This window comes from Bos indicus, chromosome 9 (assembly GCF_029378745.1).
Source record: "Bos indicus isolate NIAB-ARS_2022 breed Sahiwal x Tharparkar chromosome 9, NIAB-ARS_B.indTharparkar_mat_pri_1.0, whole genome shotgun sequence".
In the NCBI taxonomy this organism is placed as follows: Eukaryota; Metazoa; Chordata; class Mammalia; order Artiodactyla; family Bovidae; genus Bos; species Bos indicus.
In genome coordinates, this window is record NC_091768.1 from 39,888,825 (window position 1) to 39,915,685 (window position 26,861).

At 38.5% G+C, this 26,861-nt stretch overlaps 1 protein-coding gene and 1 long non-coding RNA gene across 7 annotated transcripts in view; one reads left to right on the plus strand and one right to left on the minus strand.

The window, feature by feature from the left end:
* The window catches only part of CDK19 (cyclin dependent kinase 19), a 169,849-nt gene extending 143,236 nt beyond the window's left edge, over positions 1-26,613 (plus strand). For 5 of the 6 annotated variants that reach the window (XM_019967213.2, XM_019967214.2, XM_070795968.1 and 2 more), the window contains 9 exons: positions 1,379-1,436; positions 6,066-6,197; positions 11,747-11,890; positions 12,059-12,128; positions 16,070-16,142; positions 16,516-16,613; positions 17,374-17,452; positions 18,064-18,324; positions 22,308-26,613. In XM_019967213.2, coding sequence (XP_019822772.1) covers positions 1,379-1,436; positions 6,066-6,197; positions 11,747-11,890; positions 12,059-12,128; positions 16,070-16,142; positions 16,516-16,613; positions 17,374-17,452; positions 18,064-18,324; positions 22,308-22,439 — 1,047 coding nt within the window. In that variant the 3' untranslated portion in view covers positions 22,440-26,613. The remainder of the gene's footprint in view (positions 1-1,378; positions 1,437-6,065; positions 6,198-11,746; positions 11,891-12,058; positions 12,129-16,069; positions 16,143-16,515; positions 16,614-17,373; positions 17,453-18,063; positions 18,325-22,307) is intronic. The other variant, XM_019967215.2, reaches the window with a different exon arrangement.
* Positions 12,125-18,067, minus strand: LOC139184909 (uncharacterized). Its single transcript, XR_011568442.1, has 3 exons — positions 17,893-18,067; positions 15,215-16,775; positions 12,125-13,859 (listed from the first exon to the last, which is right to left on the minus strand). It is a non-coding gene; the product is annotated as an uncharacterized lncRNA (long non-coding RNA).
* Positions 26,614-26,861: the final 248 nt, after the last annotated feature.

Here is a 26,861-nt window from a genome sequence, read left to right on the forward strand (position 1 = left end):
TCACAAAGAGTCGGACATGACTAATCGACTTTCACTCATACTTCGTGTAATCTCGCCACCTGTAATATAAAGATCAGATTACTTCACCTGGCGTTTAAGACAATGCAGGGTCTAGGTTCATTCTGCTGCCTACGACATTTGTCCTCTGCTTTCTCTCGTCAGACTTCTTACTTTCTCCCAAGCTTATATCATTACCTTTCATGTGCTCTACTGTGCTATCTCCTGCTCATTTTTTAGGATCTGGACAATGGACATCACCCCTGCCCCCCACCTTTAGTAAACATTTCCCTTAACAATGGAAACTAATCATTTCCTCCCTGTTCATTTTTATTTTTAGTGCTTATTGTTTTCATTGAGACTTCCAGCAGATTGGAAGAGATCTTAAAAGTAATCTAGTTTAACCTCTAACCCAAGACCTCAGTCTTCTTTATAATTCATAATTAGCATTAGCTTCTAGTATTACACAAAGCTTCTGATATTTCTATTTATATAGTGAACATCTGGAAGTTAGGAATTTGGTTTCATGTGCTTTTATTTTTCCCTTTAGTTCTTAGCATGGTTCACTGTCCTGGAAGATACTAAAAATATATTCATTGATTGGATAAATGAATCATAAATTTTCTCTTCAGAGAATTTACAGAGGACGCTTACTTGCCCAAAAGCCTCTCTGCCTTCAACTAGTCACAAAATCCTGTTAATTTCTCCTTTAAAATGTTACTCAAATGTCTACAAATAAGAATGACTTTTAAAAAAGTCTTAAAAGATGGCGGATACATTTTCAGCCTACCCTTTTCTTTATATGGCTCTGTATTAGCCTTGACTTTTATTTTCTTTCTTCTTGAGATTATACTTGGAATTTCACTTTTGCATGAACTATAAGGTATGTGAATTTTAATGGAGTCTGTTGAATGTTGACCATGTTTTCCTACAGTAGTTTAGAACTATTTAGCAAGAAATATTCCACTTGACTCATTTAAATGAAGGTAATTATCTATTGTGGCTGGGAATTTATATAAAAATTTTCAACCACAAAAGCCCTTTGTTGTGGGCAGTAATAGAACAGCTTATAATTTGTAAAGGTTTAAAAATTATTACTAGTCATTACTTCTGAGGGGTAAATAGAAATGATAGCTTTAATTCCTTTGTGATTATTTGTATGATACAATTTTGAAAATAAGATGTTTCTACAGCAAGGATGTTTTTGGAAAGTTAGTGCTAACTTCAAGTATGTCAAATGCTTAATGTAGAGGGTACTTGCTATTCAATTATAGTTTTGATGAAAATCCAAAAGTGACATTTTCATATTATAAGAACTTTTTTCCATTTTAGAGCATGTCAAAAGAATATAGTAATTTGAATGCTCTATTTTTATTTCTAGAAACCAGCAAATATCCTAGTAATGGGAGAAGGTCCTGAGAGGGGGAGAGTCAAAATAGGTAGGTAATTATTTCTAAAATACCTTATTAAGAAACTAAAGTGACTGCAAAGATGGTTTCCCTTTTTAATACTCTTATTTAAGGAATTTTAAAATTAATTCCTCATAATATTCATAGACAAGATGTTGGGAAATGTAGGTAGTTTATAAAATCCCTCAGATTTATTCCCAAAATAAGGTTCTATAATTCTAAGCTGAGGCAAGCAAAAATTCATTCCCATCCAATACTCCAAGCATGTGTTTCTGCTACTATTACTGTAATGCTACTATTACAGTCACTCTAAACATAATCCCGTGAATCTTACTTTTGTCTCAGCTTTACCAAATGTTGTTTCCCGGAGTCCATCCTTCCCACCCTGACCCTGATTTATACACACAGATCCTCCCAGACACCTCCCTGCCCTCCCCTCTCCCTGCTGCATGTCTTGTGCCAGGTACCAACATATCTTTTCCAAATGAATATATATGTGTATAGACTCTCACTTGCCAGTCTTAGATTAAGGCACTGGCAGAAGTCTTGTTTCTGTACTAAAAATTTCTCTGCAACCTTGAAAGTTCTAAAAGAAACTGGTATCATTTATACTTGTGACATATTTGGGGAGAAAATAAGCTGAGAAATGCTTTATTCTAAATTTTTTTATAATAGAACTTACATTTATTCAGTGTTCAGTGCTTTTAAGAAAGATTTTAGAGTAAATTTTATCAAGCTGCTTTCTTTGCTATTAGAATTTATTGTGCTAGAAATGATCCAGAATTGTGCTAGCTTTGCCTGCTGCAAATTCATTCTGTCCTGCCCCAACCAAGCACGCCCTGCTGCCTGGTCTTCTGCTTCTTCCGTTAATTCACTAGCCCAATTCCTGAAGAAGCTGTTCTAAACCAACTTTTCTTTCTTTAACCTCTACTCTGAGTTTGAGATTGAATCATAAAAAAATTCTGTTGATGTTAAGAACCGAGTGTCTGCTTTCTTTCCCTCTCATCCCCTTTCTACCCTTCCTCACTGGTTTCTGTTTCACCCTCACACTTTTATCGAGTACCAAGTTTTTGCTGGTCACTCGGGAAGTAAAGGATGGTCCTCCTGTGGGGGACACTAAAATGGACACTTCGGTATGCCATCTCATTTGTTTTACACAGCCACCCTCTGGTAGGTACTGCAGATAAGTAAAGCTGGATTTACAGAGGGGGCAGCTTACTCGGCCTTTCAAAGGAAGGACTTGAATTCCAAGTCTGGGGTCTCTTTCACAAAACATTGCTGCCTAGTGATAGCAAAGCTATCTGGTATGACCTGACTGACCACCTTTTGTCAGCACAGCTCTGCCTTTGAAGCAGCCTCAGAAGCAGTCTGTTTCTCCTCAGTCCTATCCCATGCCCTTCTAGCTTCTAAATACCTTCCTGCTATACTTTAGTCCTTCTAATTACAGTTTTTCCGTTCGTTCCTTCTCAAGTTTCTCCTCTTCACCTTTAAACACTCATAATCCAATTTTAACATAAATTTTCTCATATCCATTTTGTTTTCTTTACCATTTGTTCAATTTTTTTCCCCTTGTTCCTCTACTTCTAAAATCATTTACATATTAGTTTCACGTACCCTAATCTGTTATTATGTTATTATTTTTTTTTTCCTGACATCAATTCTGTTCCTCTATTGAAACTGCTGTCTACAAGGCTACCTCTGGTCTTTATCTTACCACGTCAGTAGCCTGTGTTTAGTCTCCGTTTTCCTTTTTACTGCCTTGTCATTTGTTCTTCTAGCTAGTCTGGTGGTGTGAGTGTCTTTATTTTGGTCTCTGTGACATCACATAATTCTGTTTTTCTATTACTTTTGCTGTGACTTCTGCATTTTATTCATTCTTATCTCTTATTCCTACTAACCTTCTGTTTCAAGACACCCTAGGCACTGGCTCGAGACATGGCCTTCCTCTACAGTTACTTCTTTAGGTAATTGATAAGTTATGGCCTTAAAATTTTGGGTTTTATGAAAATGATTTTAAGATCTGGATCTCAAATTCTGTTCTCTCACTCTAACTCTCTATTTGGATGTCTTGGTGGCAACCTATATTCCATTAATTCCAAACCAAATTCATCATCCTCATCTTATACTCTCCAATGCTGTCATCATATTTATCCCAGTCTTCTCCTTAGTCTCCCAAGTAGCTCTGCTACTCAACATGAATTCTGCATTCTAGCCAGGCCAGTTAGTTGCCTTATTGTTAAGAATTTAGGATTATAATTCTACCCAAGATTAGAGAGAAAGTCAGGGTTAAAAGTAAACAACAATTAGTATTAAAGGTCTGGTGGACAGTTGCAGTTAACCTAGTTGATTAAATTGATTTTCTATTTTGTTTTACTAGCACCTTATTTTTTCAAACAGTAATGCTTTGACATTTATGCTTAGCACTTTAATATAGCTCTCTTTTGATTGAAAGAAAAAGCATAGTTGACTGAAAACACATCGTGCCCTCCCTGTACCAGAGGCTTCCGCTCCCAGCACCGGGACCCGCGGGCCTTTCCTAAAATGCTCGTTGCCTTCTTTACTGTTCACAGTGGTTCCTCCTTCAGAAGCCAGCTCGCGTTCCACTTTCCATATAGTCCACTTCTGCAAATGTTTATCAGACATTGTTCCAGATAAAACCATGGAGACACAATCTCTTGCTGCAATAAGACTCTTTGAGTCTAATAGAAACCAGTAGCAACTTTCCTTTTAGTCTTACAGTACTTACCCTTTTTATCTACTCTATGAATGAAAAGTCATCTCACCTTTATGTAAGCTTCTTGAATGTAGACGTTGCCTTCTGCTGCTTTTCTGTTGATACTAATCAGCACCCACACCACAATTTTACTACCTCTGTTGAACTGAATAATTTAACTCATATCCAACTTTAGGAAAATAGGTGTTAGTAACATTTAGGCTAGTTACATTTAGTCTAAATTACTAATCATTTGAAAAATGGTTTGAAACTCCTTTGAAGTTCATACAATAGATGGGAATTATTTTAAAGAGTATTGTTTCTCTGGGCTTGATTTCATTTTTCAGTGAATTGATGTGGCTTACATAAAGCTAAGAAGGTAGAGTATAAGGGGAGAAATATTGGCTTTAGCCTTTACTTAAAAATAGGAGCTTTTCAATGGAGGGAAGAGTATTCCATCATATTACTTTGCCATCAACAACAGTCAACATCTATTCAATATATAAAGCAGTGCTTTGAGGTAGGTGTAATATTGGTAGACTGGTTTTGACTATTTTTGTTTGCTATAGGGAATTTTGGTTTAAAAAGTGTAGGCATCAGCACAGGCATCCTTGGATAGCTTTATTTTTTAAGACCTATGTTCTCCAAAGCATTCTCAGAAAGTTCTGTAAATTAGTCAAACTCTAAAGAAATAAAATCACTGTAAATTAAAAGTTTAATGCATATCATAGCCTATTGGTTCTAGATTAAATGATACTCTATAGTTGCAACTTTAATGTACTACTTGTGCACTGTATGATACATGAGGGACCATTATACAATCAGAATATACTGTATGTATCACCTACTTCAAATTATAGAGGCTTATATTTGTGATTTTTTTTACCTTTGTGACGTGCAATTATCGTATGTATAATTTGTTGTATATCAGATCCATGGTTAAGAACATAGCTGCTAAATTATAACATGGTTTTTGCTTGAGTAGTGGCATTTTTACTTCCTATCCCTGTGACTTTGGGCAAGTCATGGAACTGCTTTGGGCCTTAGATTCTTCATCACAGAAGTGGGGGTAGGGGGAGAATACTTATTAAACCAGCATTCTTATAAGGATTAAATGAAGCGATAAATGATGTATATGAAAATCATTTGTAAGCTCTGAAATGCTTTATAGATATATATTCTTTAGGAAATCTTAAGAAAATTAGATAGTAACCAGTACATTATTATATCAGTAGTAATAATCTTTTTACTACTTTTGTAGACCTCTAATATTTAAATTAGTTAGGTTTGATATAGAGCTTTGTTAAATGCTGAGTTGTAACAAATTCTTTTATGTATTCTATATATGTTCTTGAACACATGTATGTGATGTTCTGGTAACTATACAACAGCTGGCTCTCTGGGGGAAAAAAAGTCACCCCAGTTTATAGCATGCACTGTTTTTTGTGATGTAAATACTCCCACCATAGCCAATTTCAAGCCACAAACATGACATTACTGAACACTGTGTTGGGAAGATACTTAAAACGGCTCTCCTGAGTCCATAAAAGCCAACTCCAGCACAGGTTGAACTAAGATAGACTCAAGATTTTAGATATATAGGCATATAGAAGTCATAATCATGAAAACTTTTAGACTTTATTTTAAAAACATACATAAATATTATTCTGTCTCTGAAAGCCAGGAATCTGGAACCAGACCTGGATTTTTATTCTGACTCTCTACTTACTAATTCTGTGAGTTTGGACAAGGCAGAGTATCTCTAAATCCTTAGTCTCTTCATCAGTCAAATAGGCACAATAACAGTATCTCCCTCAGAAGGGGAGACCTGGTGCTGGTACAGACCACGGGTTGGAAAGGATTGCTTTGTAAGGTTAGTGGCTATTGTCATCATGGTTATAATAGCATGCCACACTGAGTTCTTATTAATTGATTTTATTTTTTAGCTGACATGGGCTTTGCCAGATTATTCAATTCTCCTCTAAAGCCACTAGCAGACTTGGATCCTGTAGTTGTGACTTTCTGGTATCGGGCTCCAGAACTTTTGCTTGGTGCAAGGCATTATACAAAGGCCATTGGTAAGTTAGTGTGAAATGGTTTACTTGTAATTGGTAAGTATTATATCATTATTGTATGATACTGCATTTATGATAAATACTAAATGGCATAATAAAGCTGCTTTGTAAAAGCCACTTTGTATGGCTTTGTAAAAGTCCTGTTGTCATCTATATGCCCAGATTTTATATTCTTGTAGCTCTGGATTTTCAGCTGTTTAGGAGAATATGATTCTTTTTTTTTTAAAAGAAAGCATTTTCTTTTTTTAATTATTTATTTTTAATTGGAGGGTAATTGCTTTACAATGTTGTGTTGGTTTCTGCTGTGCAACAGTGTGAATCAGCCATCAGTATACATGTATCTCCTCCCTCTTGGGCCTAAAAGAAAGCATTTGCTTTCAGAGAATACAAGTGTCTGATCTTGTTATGTTGCCTAGAAATGATAAAATGCAGATTTTGTTTTGCGCCTACCTACTATTGATCAGAAGAACTGGAGAGGGGTTTAGAATTTTCTTCACAAAAAGAAAAACAGAAAAACTGAAGTAGTGTAGTTACTGGAGGGAGCCCCTGCTATTTGGGAAAAAGTTAATCAGTCAGTCCTTTCCTAAGCAAGAAACAATATGACTAATCCTTTTCTCTTGCCATTATAGTTATCAGAATGGCAGTTTCTCCATTAAGGTAGGAAATAGAACCTGGGTAGACTAGCTGTGCTCAGCATCTTGCCATCTCACCAAGCGTAAACGCTGAACAAGAAAACCTGTTAAAAACACAATCTGTAGGATTTAAAGTCTGCTTCAGAACAGAGGCGTCAGAGATTTCGCTGCCTGGCCCTGTAGTGTCCTCACAGGGCCCAGCTGCCAACTGAGGGAGTCGGGAAGAGAGAGCTGCCCTTAGACCTAGGTACTGCTTTAAAAGAGGTGAAAAGAGAAGACAGGGAGGGAGGAAGTGGGGCCATTAATGTGAAGGCCTAGTTCTGTAAGGTACCTACATTTTGCTCACTGTGTTTCTTTAAAGTTTCCATTTCTTGAATTCTGTTTACTTGTATTAGACTAATTTTGACTGCATTTAGCTCCTTTGGTCAAGTTCTATTTGATAAAGACACTTAAATTATAAAATTATTAAAAATAGACAAGCACAATCCTTTCTCTGTTAAGCTTATGAAAAATCTGAAAAGAACTATCAAAGAGTTATCAAGGAAGTTCTCACATTTGAAGAGATCAGACTCATAATTAACCTCTTCATGGGTAGAAACGGAAACAAAAATTAAAATATGGTAATGTCCTCATTCATCAGGAGGTCTGATTTCTACAAAACTTAGATACCCAGGACACATTTATACTTCCTTTGTCTAGGGATTGAGACACTAGCACAGTGTGGAATATTGTTAATTCTTCATAAGTACTACTGAAGGATTTTGTTAAATTAGTGAAAAAGGCTATGAGTGGCCACAGCACCATAAGGAAAACCATATGTGTTTGATAGTAGAGGCATGTGAGACTGACCTCAGACCCATCCCCTGGCAGCTGAGCCTGTAGTAATAAGACCCCTGACCAGAGGCTGTCACCGTTACAAGCCAAGGGCAGTGGCAGCTGTCTGTGAAGGTGGGAGAACTTTTTTTTGATACGAAAAGTAAATGGAAGGGATAGAGCAGGGGTCCCCAACCTCTGGGCCGTGGACTGGTACCTCCTGTCAGATCAGTGGTGGCATTAGATTAGAAATAAAGTAAGCCAGAAAGAAAAACACCAATACAGTATAATAACACATATATATGGAATTTAGAAAGATGGTAACGATAACCCTGTATGCGAGACAGCAAAAGAGACACAGATGTATAGAACAGTCTTTTGGACTCTGTGGGAGAGGGTGAGGGTGGGATGATTTGGGAGAATGGCATTGAAACATGTATATTATCATATGTGAAACAAATCGCCAGTCCAGGTTCGATGCATGATACAGGCTGCTCGGAGCTGGTGCACTGGGATGACCCAGAGGGATGGGATGGGGAGGGAGGAGGGAGGGGGGTTCAGGATGGGGAGCATGTGTATACCCATGGTGGATTCATGTCAATGTATGGCAAAACCAATACAATATTGTAATTAGCCTCCAATTAAAATAAATTTATATTTAAAAAAGAAAGTGCATAATAAATGTAATGCGCTTGGATTATCCCATCTCTGGTCCATGGAAAAATCGTATTCCACAAAACTGGTCCCTGGTGCCAAAAAGGTTGGGGACCACTGGGAGAGAGCAGTTCTTAAAATAAGCCTGACTCTGTTTCCATTCCAGTGGGTGCACTGAGGGGCTTTATTTTTGAGACATTTACCATTATGGTTGCTTCTTCTGGTATTAGTTCTCTCTCTTGAGAACAATAAAATCTAGACAATCTCAGAAGGTACCAGAGGCTAGGAAGGGGCCAAAAGTTAAGACAGAGAAAAGGGGAGTGCTAGCTGGGAGCAACAGTTGGTGCTTTAGAACAGGACTGGTGGTGAGATAATGCCGGGCACAGGGCGGGAGTACAGGATGTGATAACAGCATAACCTCCCGTGCGCTGGGTTCTTACCTAGCACTGTGCAGTCTGTGTCAGAAGGGAGACTCCAGGAAGAAAAGGAAGACTCAGCCAGAAACCTTGTTAAACAAAATGACGCCCCACCAAAGAATGTCTCACTTTCAGAGATTGCTAGCAAACCCACAGCCTGTGTCTAACATGTCCCTCTGGTGATTCTGCTGTGTGTGGTCCCCACACTTTGAGAAGTATAGTTCTATGAATATTTTCTGATTAACTGTTCTACTGTTGTAATAAAAAATAGTTGTGAGTTTTGGAAATAAAGGTAATTGGGTATGAACTGGAAACCAACTATATTTCTAATTTCCTCAGGGTAAGGAGAACTGAAATTGAATTTTAACCAGCTTGTGACTTACTAGCTCAGTAAAAATGAGACTTAGCAATTAAAGATAAAAACCTAATCACTGATTTCTAATTTTAGTCATCCCAATTATTTATTCTGGATAGAAGTGAGGAAAAAAGTTAAGATAGAAAAATAATAATCCCCACATTAGTTAGCTTATGTATTCATAGCAGACATAAATATACAGTTACTCATTCTTAGAATTCTGTGTACCTGGTTCATATCAGAAATGAGTATTATTTCTATTCAGAGCATATAAAAGAGAGTTTTTTGGCATCAGTGAAAATTTATGAAATGAGATTTAGCCCAGGAGGTGAGTGGTGGTGGTTGTGGTATGTGTGAGACACACACACACACGGGGAGTGGGGCAGGGGGAGGCAGGGAGGAGAGGGGAGAGGAAGAGAGAGAAAAGTACAAGTCATTGATAAAGGAAAGAGCTGAGAAATGGGTATAGATGGTGCTGGAGCCAGGTGATCATTTAAAATTAGATGCTAATATGAGGCAAGACACCCTAGAATTTAATACTGCACGCTACATTGAGGTTCCTCCTCTTAGCGGTTCTTCAGGAAATCTAGATACAGGCCCCTGTCCTTGATTAGAAGGCAAACCAGGAACTGTGTGGCCAGCAACATACAGTAGTTGTCTCCATTGACTGCATAGTAGAGGCAGCTTCAGGAAGACTTGGGACAGTCAGAGGCTGCCATATCAGGGCCAAGGGGACAGCCAATATGACATGGCAGAGAAAAAAATGACAAAGTAGACACTGAACAGTATTATTATTCTCCTCTTTAGTGATGGATCTTCATAATGAGGATGATTAAGTTATATTTTATAGCCTCTTAAGATGGCAGGTAATAACGTAATAAAAATGGTTATTGAAAGGATATATTCCCATTATCCAGAAGGCTAACTTGTGTGGAAGGAGACCATCCCTGAATGGAGTCAGATACATGAGACATTACTATATATGTAATAGTAGAATGTAGAATAGTAGAATGGGATTGCTATGTTTAGAAGACTTCTAAACACTGTACTTTTCTATGCTATCCCATAGTCTCTGTGTTATTAACTTTAAAAATACTTACTAAGTGGCATTAGGTGGGAAAGTATGAATATACATCTCACAAAAATTAATTCACATGTACATTTGGCAAAGCATTATAAATATTACAGTCTTAGAATCTATATTAAAACTATAGTTTTTCAATGTGTAAAATCCAAGTAGAATCATCTTTACCTGGTTATTTGAAGTAGTTAATAAAACTCTGAAAGATGCCTCAGTGTATCTTGGCATGGTGGAGTTGGGGCAGCATCTAAGTGAGTATGTTCAGATTACTTCTCTTTACTGGTGTTATGTACTACTTGTATATACTTGTATTTATCAGCTTCTAGAAATGGCAGCCCACTCCAGTATTCTTGCCTAGAGAATCCTGTGGACAGAGGAGCCTGGTGGGCTGCCGTCTATGGGGTCACACAGAATCGGACATGACTGAAGTGACTTAGCACGCATGCACGTATTGGAGAAGGAAATGGCAACCCACTCCAGTATTCTTGCCTGGAGAATCCCAGGGATGGAGGAGCCTGGTGGGCTGCCATCTGTGAGGTCGTACAGAGTCAGACACGACTGAAGTGACTTAGCAGCAGCAGCAGATCTTACCACTTCTTGAAAAAACTGTAGGTGGTATCTTTCAGACAAAAGTTGAGTTTTTCCAAATTATTTTGTGTAATCTGTACCATCTAGACCGACAACTCAAAAATTCTAGTCGTTATGTATTTGATTGCTTTAAAGAAACATATCACCATACCTGATCATATTATTTTATTCTATCACATCTTGAGTGTTATGCCTTGTATTAGATTATCAGTTGAATGCTTCAGCAATTAAATTATTAATAGTGGTTAGAAAGGCTTTTGCCTAAAGGTAAAGAAAACTTATTGCTTGCTAAATTGAGTTCCCCAAGTTTATCTTGATCAGGAAATTTACAAGTAAATGTTTTTTATTTGACTTTCAGTCTGTTATGTGATGGTATAGCTGTGCTGTGTTCAGTCGCTCAGTCGTGTCCAACTCTTTGCGACCCCATGGACTGTAGCTCTTCAAGCTCCTCTATCCATGGGGATTCTGCAGGCAAGAATACTGGAATGGGTTGCCATGCCCTCCTTCAGGAGATCTTTCCAACCCAGGGATCACACCCAGGTCTCCCACATTGCAGGCAGATTCTTTACTGTCTGAGCCACCAGGGAAGCCCAATGATATAGCTATTTCATATCATATATGTTTTCTTAATATACTTACTGTATTCACTGAAAAGTTTTAAAATTTATTGGGGGGATTCTTTTCTTTTTAAAAGCTATACTTAATATGCAGTTTTATATTAAGATATATGACATATATAATTTTTATATGTTGCAAAATAATCATCACGGTAAGTCCAGTTACCATCTGTCACCATTGTAAAGTTATTACAATACCATTGACTTTATTCCCTTTGTGTACATTTTATCCCTGTAACATCCTTGGAAGTTTGTACCTCTTAAGCTCTTTTACCTATTTCATCCATCTGCCTACCTTGAAAAATATTTTTATATGTAGGTTGTGATTATACCAAGAAATTATAACCAAAGAAATATAATAAATATGTACAAAAAGTTGTTTTTCTTCCTTCATAGATATATGGGCAATAGGTTGCATATTTGCTGAACTGTTGACTTCAGAACCTATTTTTCACTGTCGTCAGGAAGATATAAAAACAAGCAATCCTTTTCATCATGATCAACTAGACCGAATATTTAGTGTCATGGGATTTCCTGCAGGTAATTTTTTTTTTTTTTCAAAATAATACTTGAGTCATATTTCAAAAACATTCTTTTTGAAAAGGATATTTTAAGTATTTTTATGTATATTTTTAAGCTAAAATAACTAGATTTTTGATAAGTGACATTATTTCCTATAACAACATTCAATATTTTATTTTGCCTAAGATAAAGACTGGGAAGATATTAGAAAGATGCCAGAATACCCAACACTTCAGAAAGACTTTAGAAGAACAACGTAAGTAATACCATATTACATACAAGTAACATCCAGTGGGAATGTTTAAACTAATCCTTTTAAAAGCCAGATAGATTATTGTTTAAACCAGAAACTTAGATGTTAGTATATTAATTATGTTTATGGATTTAAAGAAGATATTTCAAATGCTGTTAATGTATATGCCAGGCTCAGGCATATATTTATTTAAAAACTTTTAATAATTTAAGGGTCAGTAGACAGTTTAAAAGTCTCTTCCGTTTAGCTTGGAAAGGGGCTCAGTTCAAGGCCTTAATGGTAGTTTTGTCTTTATCTGTGTCATGAGTTGTGTCTGAAATGCTGGGCTAGGCAACCAGCAAGGGTGGCAGGAGGAAGAACACATGGCTAGGATCTGAGTAAAACGAACTGGTGGAATGTCTATGCTGAGTGGAAATGAGAGGAGTTTGTTATAAATATGTGCACCTAGAGGAAAAGGTGGAAGAGAGTCTCGTTTGGGAAACGTAACAGAACAATTTCAGGACAGGAATGGCTTGTAGGAATAGAAGCAGACATGATAAAGCAGCAGCGAATGGCACTTGATCATTTGGGGCCTCTCTTTCACACAGTCCTAGGTAGGGGTCCTTGCCTCCACGCAGCTCCTAAAGAGAGTGCTGACATTGCTCAGGTGTCTGAATTGGGCTCTCTTCTCACCCTAGACATTTCCCTAGACAGTCTCTGTGATTTTGATGGCTACAGCGTACCAGTTATGCTGGTGGCTCCCAATTTATACATTCTACTCTGACTTCCTTTCCAAGTTTCAGACCCATGTATCTAACTGCTTTTTGGAATCCCAAATTGAGTGTCCCATAAATACTTCAAAATACGTGTCCCAAACTGAGCTCATCATCCATCCTCCTAAACTTTTCCTCCCACTATATTCCTTATCTTAGGAAATGGCTCCATGATTTACCTAATTGTTCAAGCCAAAGACCTTAAAGATGTCCCTGATCCTTCTCCTCTCTCACTGTCTTCCATTTTATCCCCTAGTGTCTAAACGATTAGCAAATCTAGTAAATTCTTTGTTTCAATATCCTTCAGATCTCTGTATTTCTCTCCATCTACCCTGCCACTATTATAGACCAGACTACCACCCTCTCTCTCACCTGGGATCCTGCACTAGCCTCATAAGTGGTATTTCTACCTTCAGTTTTCATTCTGACTCACTGCCTGTTCTGCAGTCATTGCCAAAAGCACATCTGAGCTTGTCAGTCTTCACGTTGCTTTCAGTTTTTAAATATGGCTTACAAAAGCCTGGGCATCACCAAATTTATCTCCTAAACCTCTGTCCACTTTGTACTCTGTGGGCTGCACATCATAAATTTCTTTAAGATCCTCAAAACCCCTGAGCTTTCTTGGACCCCTGGATTTTTACACATGCTGTTCCCTCAGGATATATTGATACCATCCTCCCACCCATTTCATCAGATAACTCCTATTTATCCTTTCTATCCCCATGCAGTCTCCCCTTGCCCTTCTAGTCAGGTGCTCCCCCTCTGCACTCCTGTGGCATATCCTGAGCTGCTTCTCTCAGCACACATCACTTTGCTCGACAGTTGGCTTTTGAACACTTGTCTGCCTTTCCCTCTAGAATATGGATCGTGCCCATTGTAGGCACCGTTAGAGGCATCTCCAGGGCCTGGTATATGGTGCATGTTCATTAGTTACTTGTCAAATGGGTATTAAATGAAAGTGGTTCAAGTAATTGAAGATAAGCTGGTAATATAAAAGAGAAAATTAATTAAGACACAACGTTTTATCTTAGTATTTAAAGGCCAAAGGAAGAGTTTTACATAAAATGATAGTATTTACAATAACCAGAAATAACAGGAGAGAAATTTAGAAAGATAAATGACATTTAGTTAAAAATTAACAGAAAAAGATAAGAGCCCATACTTTCTAAGCAAACAATTTTATCCACATAAAAGCTGCCTACTAATACATAACACAAAAAGGAATTTATTAATTAGCTAAATATAATGCAGTTTACATACAAGTCACTAAAGTATAATAAAAAATTCCAGATAATATTATTTCAAATGACATTAAAAAGTAAACAAATAACTTGTTTTCATTATAGCAAAAGAACCAAAAAAATTACTCTTGATGTGAATTGTGAAGGGTAACAATAGAATTTTTTCTGTAATCTTTCCAAGTGTCAGCTCTTGTTAGCTCATTAGAAGGCAAGGTGAGAACAGAATTAAAAGGAAATAAGTTGACTTTAAAAATTGAATGTTTGAATAAACATGCTGATAAAATGCTTTATAATGTATATAGAGAGTTTGAAAATTGTTCAGCTCCTAAACTGTAGTAAATCTAGAAGAGGATAATACAGAAAATGACAATTTATCTTATTTGTAATATTAGGAAAAATAAGAAACCACAACGGGAATCAAGCAATAGGATTTTTCAACTTCAAGACCTTTTATATTATGATAGGAACAACTTTAGGATCGGGAGTTAACTCAAGAAATCAATTGATTCAACATAAAGATCAAAGCTATGTTGACGGACTCCATTTAAACGAAACCTTAAAGTTTCGTTTAACCATCACTAAACTTAATGGTTACCTTGCCAATAAAAATATGCCTGGTATTGGAGGAAAATAATTTTTAAGTTAATATACATGGCAAAGATTTTCTTAAAAATACCTGGTGTTGGCAAGGGCATAATAAAATGGGCATCCTTACTTATTAGCTATTGGGGAGAATGAATGCTTCTCAGACATTAAGGTATCCACAGATCACCTGGAGACCTTGTTAAAGATTCTGATTCAGAATGTGGAATAGGGCCTGAGTACCTGCATTCCTAGTGCAGGCTTTCTGCTGCCCATGCTGCTGGTCTGAGGGCCAGGTTCATGTAGCAAGTTCTAGAGCACACAAAAATGGCTTTGGCATGTACTTACCCTTTGACCTAATAATTCTAAGACTTTATCCTGAAAAAGCGTCAAAGCAGCCACACATAGCTAAGATGAGGCACCTCAAGGCTTTCATAGAGATTAACTAACTGCCCAAGATCACACAACTGGTAAATGACTGAGTCAGGGTCTGGGAGGGGCCTCTGATTCTCACCTGCCATGCAGTCCTGTCCCCCTGAATGTGTACCAGATTTACCTACAAGGATCTGTACTTTCTAGCTGTTGTGAAACAAGTGTCATTAGTAACAGTAGAAAATGTTCAACCAGTACAAATAATAAGCTTAAAGAGCATTTGGCAAGAGAAAACGCTTATAAAACAACATTAAGTAAGAAAAGGACAACTTATGTATACTATGATTCCAATTTTATAAAAATAGAAATACTTCTTTGTGTGTATATATATGTATGCACAGAAAAAATGCCAAAGGAAAATTATCAAATCTTGATGCTAGAGTTTTTTAAATTGCTTCATAGCTTGATTATGAGTGTTTTCAATTTTTTCTTTTATACTTTTTTATATTCTCTAAATTTTCTACCATAAACATATATTACCTATTTCTTGAACTTTTAAATTTGAAATATTTCATATGTAGGAAAGAATATACATGATGAAAACATGTAGTCTATTTAGAATAATAAAATGAATACCCATTTACTCACCCCTCAGCCTGAGCAGTTGATATCCTGATACAGAATATGTACATAGGAAGGAATCGCTGGATCATAGGATAGTCACATTTTCAGCTCTAATGGTTAATGCATTATTATTTTCCAAAGTAATTCTAACAGTGTAAACTCCTACATGCAGTGTGTAACAATTCTTATTTCTTTTTTTACACATTTACCAACATTTGGTTTTGTGTTCCTTTTTAATCAGAAAAAAAAAAACCCAAAAACAATGGCTTAAATGAATACATACCTCATAGGAAAACCAACCTTGGAACCTTCCATTAAAAGATGTCAATTGTGTGAATGTCCTCAATAGTGTGTGGATGTCATGTCTTTGCAGGTACGCCAACAGCAGCCTCATAAAGTACATGGAGAAACACAAGGTCAAGCCTGACAGCAAAGTATTCCTTTTGGTAGGTGCATCTCTCCAGAGTGGGAAGGTGATCCTTAGCATAGCTCTCACCCCACCCCACTTACCGTGAAATTGTCCCAGCTCTTCCTCCTCTTCAGGAAAAAAAGAAACTGGTGGATGTTGGGGCAAAATTAAATCTTTTTCCTTTGAGACATCACCCTTGACTTTTAGCCTTGTTTCCAGTGGTTTACCAGTAAGGGAAAAAAAAATTCTAAAACGGCTTTACTGCTAATCATTTCTGTCAGTTTCACATAAATGTGTGTGGTGTATGAATAAGCTAGCACTTGATGTTAATTCTGTTAGACATTAACACCGTCAGAACATTGACCTGGAAGCAAACTCATGTGCTGTCAATATCTTATGTGTTGCTCTAGCTTCAGAAGCTCCTCACGATGGATCCAACGAAGAGGATTACCTCCGAGCAGGCTCTGCAGGATCCCTATTTTCAGGAGGACCCCTTGCCGACATTAGAGTATGTGTCCTTCCTTTTCTGTGCACTTTGCTCCAGGTTGAGGGTGTGCGGTGGCGGCTAAAGGCAAGGGAAGCACTTGTTACTCGAGCCTTTTATTTCCTTGGTTAATACCACCTCAGGGAAAAACTAGTCGAGAGGTCCTGTATTTTGAAACAGGCAAAGCTGTAAAGAGGTGTGAATGAAAACAAGTTTACGGAATGGTCATTAATCAGTTTTACAGACAAAAACTAAAGCTGAGAACAGATGGGACTTTTATTATAGATCGGTCAGCCAGAACAGTTTACACCAAACCAGTAGGGAACTGAGCTTTTAAAATTCTGTGTCTCTGCTGCATTATTATACCCCTCCATTTCCCCATCCTTATTATACCCACAGATATAGATTGTGCTTGGACTTACTGATATTAGAGGTACAGCTTTTCTTGAGAAAAAAATTACTTTCATTGTTGAAGCAAATACACAGTCAGCTCTTTTTAGTGCTGATGAAGTGTGTATGGAGAAATTTCTGCATTACATACGTCAACTAGCTAAACGCAGTTTTAAGATTTGTTATTAAAAGTGGCAGTTTTACCAGTGTAAAACTTAGATGACAAATTGTTCTTTTCTTATTGCTTAAATTGTGTTGAGAGGCATACCAGCCACAGATGAAGAATAGGAAATAAGAAAAAAAAAAAGTGGAATTTTAAATGCACAAGGTCAATCATATTATAGATTTTAGGTCATGACATGTATTTTTTTTTTTTTCCTTCAATGATTTGTAGTGTGTTTGCTGGCTGCCAGATTCCATACCCCAAACGAGAATTCCTTAATGAAGATGAACCTGAAGAAAAAGGTGACAAGGTATAAACTGCACTTAGGGAAGGATAAATGTAGTCATTCCTATATATTTAACTGCATTTTATTTAATTGTGTATTTACTTTATTGTACTCTGCAGTTTGAAATATGCATTCACAGATAAATGAACTTCCTGATTTGTTTTACAGTCTATTTTATTCCCCGATTCTTGATTCTTGCTTTTGTTTGTTCAGTGTCATTGCCATCATTTTATGCAGGCTGCTTTTAAAGCATCACTCTGTGCTTTGCTTTGATTGTACTGACTCCTCTCCACACAGCCCTTCTTTTTCCAAATTGACTGAAAAGACTGTTAGAGCTGTTTTAAGGAGTTGCTCTTTCCTCTGGGCCTGCGTCTTCAGTGGGATGTCTGTCCCTGACAGGAAGGATTACTGTGCAATCTAAATGAACTTCAGAGAACGAGTCCTCTTTGGGGCTCTGTACTCACCTGTGGGGGTGCTGTAGTCCCTGGCTGCTCCATTCTCCAGGCATGCCAGTCACTTTGGTGTCCCACATAGGTTTCTCCCCAGGTTGGCTGACAGTCTCATATGCATATCCTACAATGACAGGCGTGATTTCGTTCCATACCAAGCTTGCCATTTTTTTCTCTTTTCATAAGAACCAGCAACAGCAGCAGAACCAACATCAGCAGCCCACAGCCCCTCCACAGCAGGCGGCTGCCCCCCCGCAGGCACCCCCACAGCAGCAGAACAGCACCCAGACCAACGGGACTGCGGGAGGTGCAGGGGCCGGGCCGGCCGGAGCAGGGCTGCAGCATAGCCAGGACTCCGGCCTTAACCAGGTGCCTCCCAACAAGAAACCGCGGCTGGGGCCTTCAGGCACAAACTCGGGCGGGCCTGTTATGCCCTCAGATTATCAGGTACTCCCCTCAATGCTGTACTTTTTCATGTTGACATACCGTCAGAAAACAGAATGCAACTGAGCAAATTTTAAAGGTTCATTGGCTGCATTCAGTGATTCATGTATCAGGTAGCAGCTCATATAGCATATAGAAAAAGGCTCTGAAGAGCTGTACAAGATGAAAGACTTCTGGACTTCTATAGGTAGAAGGAGGTGGGACCGGATGTTACTTTAGCAGAGAGCTGATCATGTCAGGCCAGGGCACCTTCCTCTGGGGACCACAGGAGTCTACCAGGTAGATTACTTCTCAAGTGCTGAGCAGAGATTGCAGACCGACTGGGGAAGAGTACATTCCTGGGAGGGGCTGAAACTGCAATTAGGTTAGGTATTAAGTCTCAGTTTGGTTACATGGGCTTAACACAAATGACTCCATTTTGAGTCTGTCGTCTCTTTTTTTAGCAATACATTTTATGAAATGTTAAGTATACATATGGGCTTTCCAGGTAGCTCAGTGGTAAAGAATCCGCTTGCCAAGCAAGAGATGCAGGTACCATCCTTGGGTCATGAAGATTCTCCTAGAGAAGGAAATGACAGCCTACTCCAGTATTCTTGCTGGGAAAATCCCATGAACAGAGGAGTCTGGTGGGCTGCAGTCCATGGGGGTCACCAAGAGTCAGACACGACTGAGTGACTAGAGAACAACAATACTTAAAATAGATCCTTTTAGAAATAAGCAGTACTTAACTCTAAAGTTTGATTTTACAGTTCTAATCTTTCTAGGGCATTATATGAAAATGAAGATTTTTGTCATTTCATGTAATTGCAAGATATTTTGTTTTTTGTTTATCTTACAACCCTGAGGAGGGAAGGTGAGGTAGGCAGCTCCTCCTCAACATTTCTCATTTTACCCTTCCATCTGTCTGTCGGGTTTGGGTCAGAAAAAGACCCCTAGATAAGCAGTTGAAAGGGAGAGGAATGGTGCCTTACAGTGAACAAAGCAAGCAGCACACTTCAGAAGGATTTGCCATCACTGGGAGGAAATAATCAGTACATAGCCACATGACAGAAGAGAGAGGGACCAAGACTTGTCAGGAATAACTGTTAAATCTCACAAGAAGTAATTTTGAGACAAGAAAATACATTTGTTGAGATTCAAACGAAAACTACAATTGTATTACCATTCAAGAAATTAAAGGAAGAAACCCTAAGGATTGATGTTTGGAGAGACAGGTAAAAATACAGGTGAAAACCGTAGGGAATCTTGGGGGAAAAAAAAAGTTTTCAAGGTAGTAACAAACTTAAGATCTAAGAAGGGAAACAAAAAACTTTAAAAAAAGGTTTAGAACCACAGTCCCTCAGGGAACTGGTGGAGAAGGAGCATGTAGGAGAGAGATAATAGAAAACAAAACCACAGGCAACGAAGACATAAACTCACTGATTAGGAACTGGAAACCAGAGAAACGCTAACAAGAAAGACATAATAAATAGCTGTTTAAAACTGGCTTTACATTTTGAATATCTCAACACAACTACTTTGAAAACTTCTCTTGGAAGATTCCCTGTAAGCAGCAGAGTATATAAAAGCACTTCCACTGGTTCCAATTAAACTAATCAAGGCATCAGTTTGGTCTGCAAAGCAGCTTGCTATTTGGGTAGTAGTGATGAACGTATGGAGAAGGCAATGGCACCCCACTCCAGTACTCTTGCCTGGAAGATCCCAGGGACAGAGGACCCTGGTGGGCTGCAGTCCATGGGGTCGCTAAGAGTCGGACAAGACTGAGCGACTTCACTTTGACTTTTCACTTTCATGCATTGGAGAAGGAAATGGCAACCCACTCCAGTGTTCTTGCCTGCAGAGTCCCAGGGACGGGGGAGCCTGGTGGGCTGCCGTCTATGGGGTCGCACAGAGTCGGACACGACTGAAGCGACTTAGCAGCAGCAGCAGTAGCAGTAGCAGCACGAACGTATTTGAATTTTACTATAAAGTCAGCTTTCCCCTAACATTAGTTTATTCCTATTGTATTATATGAGCAACAAACCTTTATCATGTACTAGTGCATCTTGGTGTCTCTGATTATGTTATATTAGACTGATTATAGTCAGTCATGGACAGATTACTTAACTGTATTTACTCCTTTCAAATCTAGGAGTTCTTCAAATGTTTTTCTTTGTCCATACTGAGCTGTCTACTTAAAAATAAACCAGCATATCTGTGACATGGATAGCTTTCTCAGCTATTTAGTTGGAAAGATTAGCATGAAGGGTGAGGGTGAGAGACCTCTTTGCAGCTCTCATAGTATCAGCACTGCTGCTGCTGCTGCTGCTAAGTCGCTTCAGTCATGTCTGACTCTGTGCAACCCCACAGATGGCAGCCCACCAGGCTCCTCTGTCCCTGGGATTCTCCAGGCAAGAATACTGGAGTGGGTTGCCATTTCCTTCTCCAATGCATGCATACATGCTAAGTCACTTCATTCGTGTCCGACTCTTTCCGACGCTATGGACAGCAACCCACCAGGCTCCTCTATCCACGGGATTCTCTAGGCAAGAATACTGGAGTGGGTTGCCATTTCCTTCTCCCACATTTGTTCTTTATCCAGTATGGAGGAGCTATTGTGCAGAGTCTAATCTGCTAAAGTAAAAGCAGTCACAGGCAGCCTAACAACTGTAGGCCTTGTGAATGGAAAGAACATTTTTTTTTTCCATAATAAACTTACAATAAATGTTGTTAAGATTTGTCAAGGCTTCTTACAATAATACGACTAAGAGTTGTGTAACAAAGGAAGGAATTAAGTGGCATTATTTTTAACCAAAACTATCTTATTGCCCTGTTTTCTTGGACCAGATGTTGCAAGTCCAGTTTGGCTGCCTCTCGTGCACTGAGTGGGGCAGCCTTGCTGATTTGTCCTTCATTAAACCCGCCAATGCCACCTCAAGGTCATTTACATTTTAAACTCCCAAGTAATAGCTTTATTGGGCTTCCCTGGTGGTTCAGACGGTAAAGAATCTGCCTGCAATGCAGGAGACCTGGGTTTGATCCCTTGGTTGGGAAGATCTCCTGGAAGAGGGCATGGCGACCCACTCCAGTATTCTTGCTTGGGAAATCCTACAGGCAGAGGAGCCTGGTGGGCTACAGTCCGTGGGGTCGCAAAGAGTCAGATACGACTGAGCGACTAACACTTTCACAATAGCTTTATTACATAGGATCTTGTCATGCTTTGCTCACAGGAAGAACCAGTCTTCTGGGCAGAGCCAAAGACAGAGCTGCAGTTAACCAAGCACTGCTTATAGTTAACCAACCACTATATTCTATTTCTATAGATGAATTTTTCTTTTACGTATTTTTTCATATTTGCCCTTGATACCATGAAGATGAATGTTTCATTTAAGGTAATAAAAATACACTTAATTGAAATACATTTGTCGTAGCCTTCTCGAGGAAATTTTCACATACAATTTTTTTTTTTTTTTTTTTAAATTCTAAATGTTATCTGAAGTTGATTTTTAAAAAAGCACCTATTTGCTGCTACCTTGTCTTGCTTTGTCAGGTAGGTGGTGCTGCTGAGGCTACTCTAGCCTCTACCTGAGGAAACTCTTTTCTAAAAACGATTTCTTAGTCACAGCTTTGTTATTTATAATGAGAAAATTAACAGCACATCAGTATACATTATGAACACCACCGGATCAAAATGCCAAATTGATTCTTCCTGTTTGCAAATCTCAGTTATGCAAAGAATCTCTAACCAGAATTAGTCAGCATCAATTTCCCCTCTACCTCTCATTGCCCGTGTAGCTTATCTTCCAAAGACATCCAGCCAGCTTTTGTGCATGCCAGAACAGTGGTAGCAGGCTATGAGGTGAAATCAGCAAAACATACTGACACATGGAATTAGCTGTCAGCTACCGTGGGTCAGAACCCACAGCCCTCTGTGTCCTATTGCGATGAACATCTTGAGCTGCTCTCGTACCCCATAGGTCATCCCCTTTTCCTGTTTCCTCTCCTAGCACTCCAGCTCGCGCCTGAATTACCAAAGCAGCGTCCAGGGATCCTCTCAGTCCCAGAGCACACTAGGCTACTCCTCCTCGTCTCAGCAGAGCGCACAGTACCACCCATCTCACCAGGCCCACCGCTACTGACCGGCCGCAGCCCAGAGCACAGACTCCAGCAATATGATGTCTGCATTGAAGAGAACCAAAAATGCAAGCTCTGATGCTGCCAGCCACTTAGGAGGAGAACTATTTACAGAGCGTTTTGCAAGACTGACTGATGTCTCTTCTTTAGTGACTTAAAGAAGATTTTTGTGAAGTTTCCCCAACAGCCTTTCCCTGCATGTGTTCCATTGTGACTTCTCTGATAAAGCGTCTGATCTAATCCCAGCACTTAACTTCTGTAACCTTCAGCATCTTTGGGAAGGATTTCCTGGTGCACCTTTCTCATGCTGTAGCAATCGCTATGATTTATCTTTTCAAAGCTCTTTTATTAGGATTTTAATGTTTTGGAAACAAGACTCCAGTGGTGTATAGTTTTATACTTCATGAACTGACCTAGCAACACAGGTAAATATGCACCTTTTAAAGCACTACGTGGTTTTCACAGAATCTAACTCTTTTGTTCATGGAAATCTTAAACAGGAACTGTTACTGTCCCAAAGTACCTTACTATTACATTTTTATTTATCTAGTTTCAGGGAAGGTCTAGTAAAAAGACAAGTGGTGGGACAGTGGGAACCTGCAACCAAAAACAGCCTAGATCTTTGCAGTTACTATGCTTTATGCTATGAAGAACTAAAACATGTGGTAATTTTTATATAATCCTTCATATGGAACTTAGTTCCCAGAATCATCTTATTCTGAATAGTATTCAGTAATTAAGAATGATAATTTTAAACTTCATGTAGCTTAAGTCTACTTTAAAAAGGGTTTCAAGAGCTTTGATGAAATACAGTCCTCTGGTGACCCACACCAGAAAACTGAAGAGAGTATTAACTGCACTTGGATTTCTTTAAGAGTAATGCTGATCAAAGGATGTATTGCTTCCCTTTGAAGGAAAAGCTTTTCTTGTGTATTGTACATATAGTTGGCTTCTCTAAAGAACTGTTGGTTTCTTCACATCTGTGTCAGCTTGAGTAACTTTCTTACATAATCAAGGGTACTCAAATAGAAGCCTGCAAATTAATCTGCTTTTAAAACAAAAAGCAGTGTTCTCCATTCGTATTTGTGTTAGACATAGAGTGACTATTTTTAAAGCATGTTAAAAGTTTAGGTTTTGTTCATGTTTCAAGTATGTATGATGTATGCATAATTTTGCTGTTATTACTGAAACTTAATTCTATCAAGAATCTTTTCATTGCACTGAATGCTTGCTTTTGCCCCTAGGAGAAAACTTAACAATTGTGCCTAAACTATGGGCAGATAGTATACGACTATATTATCTAAGTACATATTTACATTTCTATGATCTATGAATTAGAGGCTGAGTTTGCTCTTAGCCAGTGAGTTCTTTCTTAGCCAGCATAAGGAAGCTCCCCAGAGTCCCACAGAAATGTAAAGACTTGAGCTTCCATCGTAATGTAAGGGGCAAGAAATTTGTGTTCTTCTAAATGCTACTAGCAGCACCAGCCTTGTTTTAATGTTTTCTTGAGCTAGAAGAAATAGCTGATCGTTGTTATATGCAAGTTATATGCATTTTTTTACTCTTCCTTGTGAACTTATCTACCTGGTTATCTACTCTGGGTCCATACACAAGTAAAATAAGATTTTAGACAGAAGCCAGTATACATTTTGCACTATTGATGTGATACTGTAGCCAGCAAGGACCTTCCTGATCTCAGCATAATAATGCTTATTAATAACAAAGACTGTGTAGGGATGCTGATGAACACTGAAGATGAAACAGTTGACATGCTCCACTGGAAGGAATTTGATTGTCTCCATGGTGATTTACTGCTTCCGCTGTTAAAAATGAGAAATTAGTAGCCCTCTGCATAATGTAGCTACCTGTGTGAAGTTCTGTCCTGGGCCCTGAAGCCTCAGTGGCATCAGATCCTCACAGTACCCTCCCCCTGTGCCCAGCATCATGCTGGGGGAGATAGGAAGGGCAAGACATACTTCCTGTCCTTGAAGAGCTCATGACTGAGTCCATGACAGGAAGCGTTCCTGGGATGACAGGCTTATAAATGAAACCATCTTAGAACATGAGGTCTCTTCGTCTACTTCTAAACCCTCTTGAAGAGAGTTATCCCAAATTTTGCCCTATAATAAACAAGTATCATAGAGAGGTTTCTTTGTTTATCTACCTTCAAGAAAGCCAACAATTAAGTATCACCACAGGCATTAATATATATTTGAAATGTTTACAGCAGCCTTTCAACAACAATTGGGTGGCCCTTGTAGGCAGAACATACTCAACTAAGTTGAGTTTGTAGGAAATTACAGTGAAAAGATAAGCTCGGTTCCTACCCTTGAGCGGGGCATACATTTAATAAAAGACAAACCCAAATATGCACATGAATCAAAATATCATGCCCTTTAATACACTTTGATATAAGTCATTGTGATACGTGCTTATGTGATCACAGGACTACCCTGCTTTCTTTGCATGTAGTGAATTTTAGTGGCAGAAGTGATACAGAAACTGGTGGGGACTTTATCAGTTGTTCCCAGTGTTCTTCACACAGGGTCTAGCCAGACATGCCCATTACACACGTGACTCTTTCTGGTCACTGCACCGGTACTGGCGCTTTCCTCCTGTGGTCTTGCCTCAGAGTTGGTGATGCCCACTGGTGCCCATTACCCTTTGAAATAATTTTGGTTCACAATTTCCTTTTCCTTGTAAAGGAGAACAAAGCCTTTAACATAGGCATGGGCCCTAAAACTGTGGGCCCTTGAAGGAAACCTGTGAAGATTTTTGAGGTTAAAATTTACTTTGGTGTTCCCCAAATAACCACATTCCTCTTCAAAAATTTATTACGATCGGTGTCCCCTGAGAACGCAGGGTGAACATCCAAACCAGGGGAAGTTACTGAAAGGAGGGGAGGAATCAAAGCAAAGGTTTTCTGCATTTCATATTACAAATCAGTTTTTGAGTTAGCTTTTTGTTAAGGTGTGTATTTAGGAAAAAGTATTCTCGAGTTTCAGGACAGCTGAGCTCACAGGTAAGGCAGCCTGGCGGCAGGACGGACACTATGAGGCTGAAACAATCCTTAAGATGAAGCAGATCATGCAGGAACATACAAAAGCCAAGGACATGTATATTTTTATATCTGTGTGGTTTTAAAACTTTAGTACTTAGAATTTTGGCCTTCTGCACTACTCTTTTGCTCTTGTAAACACAATTTACATTTAAGAATGGAAAGGGATGACATTTACTTACGTGTTCACTGCCTCATTCCTGAAGAAGCAACTGCTAGTTGTATGCCTCTATAATGATGCTCTTTTCTCTGCTGAAGAGAAATAGTTGGACAATAAGACTTGCAGCTTAATCTGCTTGGAATGCTTGTGTGTGACAAACTGTCAATGAAGGAACAGTCTACGAGAATTACAAATGCTAACCTCTGTAATGGTATCTTTCTGGGGAATGGAGAAAGGCAGTGAAATGGCAGACTAAAGGAAGCTTGAAGGACTCAAGTATAAATAATATTTTATATAAAACATAGCTGTTTAGGTTTCCTTAATCTTCAAGAATAGTCACAAATATCATAAGGCAAAGTTCATTGTTTTAGGGTTTTTTAAAAATGTGTTGTACCTAAGGCCATACTTACTCTTCTATGCTATCACTGCGAAGGAGTGATATGTATGTATTATATGAAAAAAAATCCTTAATGCACTGTTATCTCCTAAATATTTAGTAAATTAATACTATTTAATTTTTTTAAAAATTTGTCTGTGTAGACACTAAAAGTATTACACAAAATCTGGACTGAAGATGTCCTTTTTAACAACAATTTAAAGTACTTTTTATATATGTTATGTAGTATATCCTTTCTAAACTGCCTAGTTTGTATTTCCCATAATTCCTCTATGTGAAGTGTACCTGTTCTTGTCTCTTTTCAGCCATTTTTCTGCACGCATCCCTGTTTGTACGACTTTAGACATGACTGTGTATGCTTTGCCACGCCCTGTGAGGTGTGCATTGAAAGCCGGCTGCCCCCAGCGGGGCCTGCTCCCCGGGTGCAGGACAAGCTTGCAGCTTTGGAGCCAAGTGTTTCTCGCTTTTGAGTTTTCCTGACATCCTTCTTGAAATGACTGTTAGAAATGAATTACATTGCATTTATTTTATATTCTTGGTTGTAATAAAATTTAATTGACTTTGTGTCACTGTGGATTTTTTAAGTGTAGGAAAAACTCTTGTTACAACAAGTTTTAGTGTTAAAATCTGATGTGTGTGCCTCAAAGCTTTTCAGATTACACTTGTCCTGCAGAGATGCAGAGTCTCCCTGTGAGCTGCAGTATGTTATCTTATTTAGGATGCTTATGATGTCACAAAACCAAAGAGGCAAGGCTTGCAAATACCTCAGAAGCAAAATTACAGTTTTTTAAACATCTCTAGGGGAGATACCC